The sequence below is a fragment of the Aegilops tauschii genome, chromosome 4 (assembly GCF_002575655.3).
Source record: "Aegilops tauschii subsp. strangulata cultivar AL8/78 chromosome 4, Aet v6.0, whole genome shotgun sequence".
NCBI classification, from domain to species: Eukaryota; Viridiplantae; Streptophyta; class Magnoliopsida; order Poales; family Poaceae; genus Aegilops; species Aegilops tauschii.
This window is the reverse complement of record NC_053038.3, coordinates 83753150-83763524: the sequence shown is the minus strand read 5'-3', so window position 1 is coordinate 83763524 and position 10375 is coordinate 83753150. Positions and strand designations below refer to the sequence as shown.

Sequence of the window (10375 nt, the reverse complement as noted above, 5' to 3'; positions counted from 1 at the left end):
CTTTTAATAAGTTTGATGGCATACCGCAAAAAAAAAGAGTCTGATGGCAATAGTTCTTAGAGGTCAAAAGTGAAAAATCTCTCCCGTCTTTCACAAAAGTTCTTAAAAAAATCTCCGAGGTTGGGGTCGGAATCAAGCTGCTGAAGCTCATATATATAAATTGGTTTTTTATTTTTGAGGTAAAGATAAATTGGTTTTGTCAAATCAGATCGATTATCTGGACAAGCTGACTGACTTGGTTGGGCTTCCTTAGAGCATCTCTAACAGACCCTATAAAAGGGCCGAACCCATATAATTCCGGCGACTATACGGGTTCGGCCCGTTTTTCTGGCCAGAATAGAGACGATATCCACGGTCTGGCCCGTAAAAAAATTACCACGGCCGCAAAAACTCTCTCAGCACCGCTATATATGCGGTTACACCACGCGGATACGGGTCAAATCCTACCCGCCTCCGCCGCGATTCCCCTCCTCCTTCGCCCAATTTCTCGCCGCCGGCGAGCCCAAAAAAGCCATGGATGGCTACGGGATCTCTGGGATGATGCGGAGTGCCGCCGCCGCGCCAGATCCGATGCCGCACACAAGCGGGGCGCGCGGAGGTGGCTCAACCGCGGTAGCCGGCCGCCGCCGGCATTCGAACGCCGCGAGCTGGACGAGTTCGAGCGCGAGCTCGCCCGCCGCCGCCATGCCTTCTCCGGCTCCTCTGCCGCGGGGAGCTCGTCCACGGGCGCCTCAAGCTCGCGGCTCACTCCGGTGAAGAGAGAGAGCCGGAGGAGCTCGGGCCTCTCCCCATGAAACTCGAGGCCGCCGCGCCGCCGCGTCGAGGAGTGATCGGCCCCGAGGACTACCTCCCCCGGGGGCAGGAGGAGCACCTAGAGAGCGTCTTCATGGAGCAGTCCGCGAGGGAGCAGGAGGAGGCCGAAGTGCTCCGCCGCCGCAAGCTCGAGTACAAGCAGATGTTCCTGCAGACGGGCGTCGCGGCATCGAAGGCGCACACGTCCAAGGAGGCAGACCTGCGCTTCATGAAGGCGGAGCAGGCCAAGCTCTTATCGACCTCGGCTCCTCCGACGAGGACTGAACTCCTCCGGCTCCTCCGCCGCGTTGCCACGCCGCGAGCTCGTCGATTTTTGGTAGCTAGGGTCGGGCCCGCGATTCCCCCACTAGTATGATTAATGTAGATGAACTATGTATGATCAATGTAGTATGTAGATGAACTATGTATGATCAATGTAGTATGTAGATGAACTAATGTATGATCAATGTCGTTGCAAGTTTCTCCCGCGAATGCTTTTTGAAATTTTACAGTTTCATATACGGGGTCTGATCTGTAGCGCACGAGATCGACCCGCAAATCTCATCTACAGTGAACTGTAAACGCAGTTTGCGGGCCGGCATCATATGGGGTCTGCTAGAGATGCTCTTAGTCTGGTTGGGACCATTGATATCATTTAGAGGCCCTTCTTATGGATTTCCATCGCCAATAGGAGGCATACTCGCAACAACGCGGCCTTCTAAATTGGATCTTAAAGAGGACGTGTTAACTGCCTTTTTTGCGATTGCCAACGGCAGACGTCGAGTTGTTGCACTATTTTTAACTTAATTTTTAAGGGGGTTTGTGTTTCGGATCCTCTTACCATTCTTGAGCATGTTTGTGATTTCTTTGTTGATTTGCTTGCTGCTCGCCCTTCGTCCAGGTTGCTCATTTCCCCCTCTCTCTGGTCGCCCGAGGCTCGTGTTTCGATGGCCAAGAACGGGGACCTCATGATTCCCCATTCCTCAGAGGAAATCGGTGTTGTTGTTTCTTCGTCTAACTCTCATACTGCTCCTAGTCCGGACGGGTTTTCAATCACCTTTTCCAAGAAATTCTGGCATGTTCTTAAGGAGTTGGTGTATGCGGTCATCCAAGGCTTTTACCTTGGAACCGTAGATATTTCGAGACTGAATTATGTGATTCTCTCCTTGATCCGGAAATTTAAGGGCGCGGATTTCATTCGTCAATATAGACCTATTGCTCTCATTAATAACTTTGCTAAATTACCTCCTAAGGCATTTGCTAGTCGGCTCTCTCCTGTTGCTCATCGCGTTATTAGCTCTTCTCAAGCTGCTTTCATTAAAGGTCATTTTATTCTTGATGGGATTCTAAGTCTTCATGAAATTGTTCATAATCTAAGGTCCAGAGGTACTAGGAATCTTATTCTTAAACTAGATTTTGAAAAGCCTACGACTCTGTTAGTTGGGATTTCCTCCACTTGGTGCTTATGGCTAAGGGTTTTGATGGTGCATATGTTCATCGTTTGATGTTGTTTGTCACTAGCGGCCACACAGCCGTTGCCGTCAATGGGGTTGTTGGCCCCTACTTTACCAATGGTAATGTCTTGTGGCAAGGGGACCATATAGCTCCTCTTCTGTTTAACTTTGTTGCCGATGTGATCTTGTGTATCTTGTCTAGGGCTGCTAATGCTGGTCATATTCTACCCGTGGCCTCCCAACTAATTTCTTCTGGACTCTCCCATCTTCAGTATTCAGACAACATAATCATGATTGTTGAGCTCAATGATTTCTATATCGCTAACATGAAGTTTATTCTCCTCTGCTTTGAAGCTCTTTCTGGACTCAAGACTAATTTTAACAAGAGTGAGGTCATTCTCACGGGCTCCTCGGATGAGGAGGGGCTCCGTGTGGCTAATTTGCTTAAGTGTTCCCTTCTTTCCCCTTTAAGTATCTCGGCATGCCCATCTCTCCTTTTAAACTCTGTGCCAAAGACTTTGCCCCCATTGTCACTGATACGTCTCCAACGTATCTATAATTTTTGATTGTTCCATGCTATTATATTATCTGTTTTGGATGTTTAATGGGTTTTATTATACACTTTTATATTATTTTGGGACTAACCTATTAACCCAAGGCCCAATGCAAATTGTTGTTTTTTTGCCTATTTCAGTGTTTCGCAGAAAAAGAATATCAAACGGAGTCCAAACGGAATGAAACCTTCGGGAGCGTGATTTTTGGAACAAACGTGATCCAGAGGACTTGGAGTGGATGTCAAGAAACGAACGAGGAGGCCACGAGGCAGGGAGGTGCACCTGCCCCCCTGGGCGTGCCCCCCACCCTCATGGGCACCTCATAGCTCCACCAACCTACTTCTTCCTCCTATATATACCTATGTACCCCGAAAACATCCAGGAGCACCACGAAACCCTATTTCCACCACCGCAACCTTCTGTACCCGTGAGATCCCATCTTGGGGCCTTTTCTGGCGCTCCGCCGGAGGGGGAATCGATCACGGAGGGCTTCTACATCAACACCATAGCCTCTCCGATGATGTGTGATTAGTTTACCACAGACCTTCGGGTCCATAGTTATTAGCTAGATGGCTTCTCTCTCTTTGTATCTCAATACAAAGTTCTCCTCGATCTTCTTGGAGATCTATTCGATGTAACTCTTTTTGCGGTGTGTTTGTCGAGATCCGATGAATTGTGGGTTTATGATCAAGATTATCTATGAATAATATTTGAATCTCCTCTAAATTCTTTTGTGTATGATTTGTTATCTTTGCAAGTCTCTTCGAATTATCAGCTTGGTTTGGCCTACTAGATTGATCTTTCTTGCAAATGGGAGAAGTGCTTAGCTTGGTTCAATCTTGCGTTGCTCGATCCCAGTGACAGAAGGGGAAACGACACATATTGTATTGTTGCCATCGAGGATAAAAAGATGGGGTTTATATCATATTGCTTGAGTTTATCCCTCTACATCATGTCATCTTGCCTAATGCGTTACTCTGTTCTTATGGACTTAATACTCTAGACGCATGCTGGATAGAGGTCGATGTGTGGAGTAATAGTAGTAGATGCAGGCAGGAGTCGGTCTACTTGTTGCGGACGTGATGCCTATATACATGATCATGCCTAGATATTCTCATAACTATGCACTATTCTATCAATTGCTCGACAGTAATTTGTTCACCCACCGTAATACTTATACTATCTTGAGAGAAGCCACTAGTGAAACCTATGGCCCCCGGGTCTATTTTCCATCATATAAGTTTCCAACCTATTTTTACTTTGCAATCTTTACTTTTAGTCTTTATCATAAAAAATACCAAAAATATTATCTTATCATCTCTATCAGATCTCACTTTTGCAAGTGGCCGTGAAGGGATTGACAACCCCTTTATCGCGTTGGTTGCAAGGTTCTTATTTGTTTGTATAGGTACGAGGCGACTTGCGTGTGGTCTCCTACTGGATTGATATATTGGTTCTCAAAAACTGAGGAAAATACTTACGCTACTTTGTTGCATCACCCTTTCCTCTTCAAGGGAAAAACCAACGCATACTCAAGAGGTAGCAATCACTAAAGTAGGAAATCGCGTCACGCCATGGAATGGTCGTTACAATACCTCAGTTGGCAAAGTGGGATTGATTAATGCTTGTATTTCCTCCCTGCCTATGTTTCTAATGGGTTTTCACTGTCTCATGGAAGGACTCCCGCCGGTTTTGACAAACAACGTAGCTCTTCCTTTTGGAACACGACTGATAACTAAAAGAAGTACAGACTGGTTAAATGGAAACTCATGTGCAAACCCAAAAACCTTGGGGGTTGGCCATCCTTAACACTTCGGTCTAACAAATGTTTGATTATTAAATGGTGGTTGAAAATTCTAACGGGTGATCCCTCTTCCTTGTGGTTTCAAATTTTAAAAGTGAAATGTTTTCCAAACCATGTCGCGTTGTTTGCCTCGGTGGCTGGTGCCTCTTAGTTTTGGAGGGATTTGGTGCATGTTAGGGATGAGTTACGGGGTCATGTTGGTAATGGGGCCTCCATTCCTTTTTGGCTGGATTGTTGGCATGGTGATACACCTCTATCAATCTAACAGTTCTCTTTTTGTATTGCTCTTCTCTGTCGATTTCCATCTCAGAACTCTCTAGAAATAACTGACACCTCAGTTTCCGATGTTCACTCTCCCCTGAAGAGCTAGTGGAGTGGCAACGCCTTGCTCCCATCTTCCTTGTGGTCTCTAACCTAGTCGGCCCGGTCACCTGGCCCCATAATGCCTCTGGACGTTTCTGCATGAAATCTCATATTCGAGACTTATTGTTGTCTTCCGTACGGCCAAGTTCAAGCACATTTGGCGTTCTAAGATTCCTCTTAGAATTAAAAAAATTATGTGGCAAGCTATTCGGGGAAAGCCCCCAGCCGCCGACCAAATTCATAACCGCAATGGGCCTAGGTCTAAATGGTGTGCTCTTTGTGGTTCGTGTGAAGATTCTAATCATATTTCCTTTGGCTGTTATCTGGTCAAGCTCTTCTGGAGCTGCATCCAGTGGTGGGTGGGTGTAAATTGGTCTCCCTCCTCGTTGGTGATCTTAACCCTCTTGCCAATCGGTTGGTTGGGCAGAGTAGGCGTTTATTTTGGCTTGGTTTAGTAGCGATGTGTTGGGTCCTTTGGCCTACGAGGAGAAAATTTACTATTGATCATATTTTCCCTAATCGTCTACCTGATTGCTTCTTTAAATTGATATCCTTTCGGCAGTAGTGGAAATCATTGACTAAGGAGACAGACTGTGACGCTACAAAGCAGTTGACCTCGCATGTGCATTCTTCGGCTTATACTTTGATTCGGCAAGATCAAGCTCCCTCCTCGTGATGTCTTAGAGTTTCTCGCTGCCGTAGCTAATCCTTCCTTGTGTCTGTTGGTAGTAGGTTGTTGGTCTGTGTGCCAGTTATGTCTGTGAATAATGACAAATCAAATAAGAAATCCAAAAGTTCATGGATTTGAAAAAAGTTCATGAATACAAAATAAGTTCATGAATTTGAGAAAAAATCCGCGCATTAGCAAAAGTTCATGAATCTGAAAAATTTCATCAGTTTGGAAAAAATTCACAAAAAAAATTCATGAAAAATTTCATTGATGTGGAAAAAGTTCATGAATTTGACTTTTTCCTATAAATTTCAAAAAAGTTCACGCATTTGAAAGAGCCCGCGAATTTGGAAAAAGGTCATGATCTAAAAAATCATGAATTTGACAAAAACTTCATGGATTTGAAAAAATGACAAGAATAAAAATTATTGGAAAACTGAAAGAAGAAGAGAAAAAAAGGAAAAAAAATATAGAACAGGAAGGAAAACCAAAAAAGGCAAGACAACTAGCATTTAGAAGTTTCCAAAATCGTAATATGGCGTGTGAAACCTCACGTGCACTATGATGTATGTGGTCTGAAGAAGAAGAAGAAAAAGAAATGGGCCGGCCCATTCCCTATTAGTTGGAGTTGTTAGCACGCCGCAAGCAAATTTGGATGCCATTGGTTGTCCTGCTATGTGCATTATTTTTCTTTTATACTTTTCTATTTCTTTCTCCCACCAAGAAATGGGACCCACACATATGTGTTGTCTAACATATCTATCCCGACCTTTTCTGATGCCACATAGAAAAAAAACCGTTTGGATATGGCTTGGAGGTTAAAAATGATCGGGATTTTATAGTATAGGTACATACTTCTTGGATTCATCTTCGATGAGCTTGACGGTGCGAAAAATTGTCAGATCCCTCGGTAGGGTACCTAGCGTAGCTGGGGGTCATAGATCAAAGGTCGCACGGGGAATTTACCCAGATTCGGGTCTCCATGATGGAGTAATACCCCTACATCCTGATTGTATTTGTTATTGATGGTGGGTATACCTGGAGCGAGGGATTACAGAGAGATGTACAAGCCTACCGATAGTTGTTTCTATAAGAGTAGATAGGAATGAGAGCTATCTTGACTCCCCTTATATACATGTTGGAGGCCAGGTTTTTACAAGGAGAGATGCGATCTATCCCTTCCTTCGGGCTCCCTTCTGTTGGCGGACACACAGTGCGCCTCGTGGGCCTACCAACAGGCCTGCTGCCGGGCCCCTCTAGTGAGCAACCCCTGATGTTTGACACCGTCGGAGCTCTACATAAATTAGGAACATACTTCATGGGTTCATCTTCAATGAGCTCTACATAAGTTAGATTTCACTGCACACACGCAACGATCATCACACTTCTCAGCCGGAAGCCACACAACCAACTGCACACGGCAACATCCCTGCGACCCTTTGGCAGGGGCATAGCCAGACAAATTTGGTTTTGGATTCGGGCCTACCCGTATCATACCCTGACCTCTATGAACTTAAGTAGTACTCCCTTCATTTCTTTATTACTCCACGTATTAGGTTTCTCTAAAGTCAATCTCTTCAAAGTTTAATCAAACGTACACAAATATTATTGTCTATTGACATTCACAATACAAATATCATTAGATCCACTATGAAATATATTTTTATATTATATTTATTTGATATTGTAGATAGTAATATTTTTTTAATATAATTTTGTTGGCTTTACAAATCTAATACTCGGAGTAAAAAGAAACGGAGAGAGTATATGGTGTAACCGGGAACATATCTGATGCACCGGGGCATTTGGTGCTACCGGTGCACCCGATCTCTATAGCTACCATTTGAAGCATTGAAAAAACACCAAAAATATAAGTGTGGATGTATGTAAGTACAATATATATGCACTATGGTATAAACTTTCAGGTCCAAACTGAAAGCGAATACTACCTCTGTCCCTTGGTATAAAATAATTGAACTAAAAAACGTCTTATATTAAGGGAAAGAGGGAGTATATATTAACAAAAAGAAGAAACAATTGTGTGAATAGTAGCTATAGTGAATTTGGCCTTGAATTCGGCCCATTTTGTTATCATCAATGAGATTTATCATTTTCGTTTTTCATGTTATGTTTTGGCTCCAGATCTAAAAAAATTATAGCAGGATGTGTTCTTGTTAGTATTATGACATAAAAGGAGACTTAGACTTATTCGATAATTGTAAAATGGCTAAATCAAAACGGGTGCGCCGGTAGCACCAAATGGCCCGGTGCACCAGATATTTCCACTGGTCAAACAAAGTGATAAAAAATATGCATTCGTTTATTGTTAATGATCACCAAGAGTTACTGGGTTCAACTGCTATGTCAGATTAGCCCTTGCCATTCGGTGCTGCTGTTCCAGTGTTCATGTGTCCGTGGGGTGGCACCGCCATTTCCACCAAGCTAGAGGAAAACTTCGTCGCTGTCAAATAAAAAGGAGAAAAAGAAGACGATCTCGTCTACTTCCTGACCTTTCAATAATCATGCGGTATCTGTCTATATCGCTCGACGCTCGGTACGTATATATGTAGCGAAAACAGCAGCTGAAGCAGACCGCCCAAATGCCCCATTTTGCACCAAAAAGGCTCTGCAGAAAGTGCAGAGTGGTATCGCGAAGCAACAGGAGCATCCCAGCCGCGGGCGTCGGCAGCGGCAGGATCACACGTCACGCAACACGAGGTGGTAACCACGTCGCCTCCTGAACCCGAGCGGACGCCACGTGCCGGGTAGCCATTGGCCCAGACCGGCCGCGCGCCATGCACCGACCGACCGACGCCATAAGAGCAAGTACAATAGAACTGAGTCAGCAGGCTATAAGAAATAAACTAGTATATTTTTACTTAATTGAAGTAAAAAGAAAAGGAGAGGGAAGGTAAGCAGGCTCTTCGTGAAGAGCCAGCTCTAGCACGTGCTCCTAGACATTTTGTGAGAATGAAATATGGGCCACATAACAAAAAAGTAGTATAGTTTTTTAATTTAATATTATATATATTGACTATAAAATGGGCTATAAATGACATGGCACTGTTTTATAGCGAGCAGCCCGCTACACTATTAACCATGCTATGAGGGTCGGCGACTACGACACGGTGATTGCTCTCCATCCCCGTTTCTCCACGCGTGTCACGACACCCCCACGACGCACGTGTGCGCCTCCGCGGTCGACACGTATGGAGTTCGTGCGTACTTTCTCTTCGTCCGGCCGACGCCTCAATCATCATGCTATAAATAGCGAACAGCAGGGGAACTCCGTTCTCTCCTTCACCACGCACCGAGACCTACCACGAAGCCGTGGACATACACGCATTTTTTCTCATCTGCAAGCGATCGAGGAGGCCGGCCTACGCATCACACGTTTCGTACTCCACGTCCGGCGAAGCTAAGATTGATGAGGCCCGACGCCGGCGCCGCGGGGAGCATGGCGTCCATGGAGTGGGAGCCCAAGGCGCTGTCCCTCCACGAGCTCAAGTACGCGAGGGTGAGGCACCGCCACCGAGGCTAGCTCAGCTCTCCATCTTCCTCAATCTGTTAAGACCATTCTCTGAGATGTACTATTATCCACTTCTGCAGGAGGCGGCGCTGTACGTCCTGAGAACGCACTCCTTCGAGGACGCCGTCCGGATCTTCACCGAGGTACGTGTATAGATGACCAGCAATTAGTTCATCGTCGATCGCCGGTTTCTGTCTCAGTTTTGTGATCGACGAACCAGCTGGTAATTATGGAGCTTCTGCGTGCTGCAGGGTCTCAAGCCGGTGCTGGGCGTCAGGAGGGATTCCATGGCCGACTCCGACGAGGACGACGACCAGGGTGATGATGACTATGACATGTTCAATCCATACGCGTTTCTTGACGATGACGGTATCTGCTGCCACCACCAGTACGGACGCACCGCCGAGGAACGAGATGTTGCTACCGCACCCTTCTAATTAGCTTTACACACCACCTATTAACTAGCTTAGATCACTTGCAAATATATATATGATTTTTTTGTAATATGTATACGATTTTTTGATAGAAGTGGTAGTTACTTTCTCCCGATTCGAGTAGGCATTCTTTACAGGTTCGGAAAGGCATGTAATGTAGAACTATGAAGATTTTAGAGATCGAGATAGCGCGATTTCTGAGTAGAGATTTTTATGGAAACAGTGTTATTTATTGATGATGTAAACTACTCCTACTCCCTCCGTTCCTAAATATCTCTCTTTCTAGAGATTATAATAGAAACTACATACGAATGTACATAGACATATTTTAAAATGTAGCTTCACTCATTTTGTTCTGTATGTAGTTCCTTTTGAAATCTTTAGAAAGACTTATATTTAGAAACGGAGGAAGTATTTATAGATGGGAGAAGTATGTTTTTGTCCATCAAGTTTAAGTATAGACTTGATCCTAAATATTTTATTTCAGACATTTTGTTCTGCAAGTCTCAAAACAGGATAAGTTTGGAGTAAAATCTCATTTTGAGCTTGTTGGCCGGGTTTGACCACGTTGATCAGGCTTGACCGGTGAATAAGAAATATGAAAAAAAATAGCAATTTAAAAAAAATCATGACAATCAAGATGCTTGGGTGTTCTAAGTGCGTGTTCAAATAACATCCGAGGAGCTTTAAAAAAAAACAATTTTACCTTTTTTGCCAATATTTGTTTTTTCTATTCTCTCACACCTAGCACACCTAAGCATCTTGATGCCACAAA

The 10375-nt window shown here is 44.5% G+C and overlaps 1 protein-coding gene across 1 annotated transcript; it reads left to right on the top strand.

Moving 5' to 3' along the window:
- The first annotated feature begins 8947 nt into the window (after nt 1-8947).
- LOC109752328 (uncharacterized) lies at nt 8948-9948 on the top strand. The gene is made up of 3 exons (XM_020311221.3): nt 8948-9154; nt 9247-9309; nt 9418-9948. The coding sequence occupies exons 1-3, from the start codon at nt 9065-9067 to the stop codon at nt 9601-9603; spliced, it is 339 nt and encodes a 112-aa protein (XP_020166810.1). The 5' UTR covers nt 8948-9064; the 3' UTR covers nt 9604-9948.
- The last annotated feature ends 427 nt before the right edge of the window (nt 9949-10375 follow it).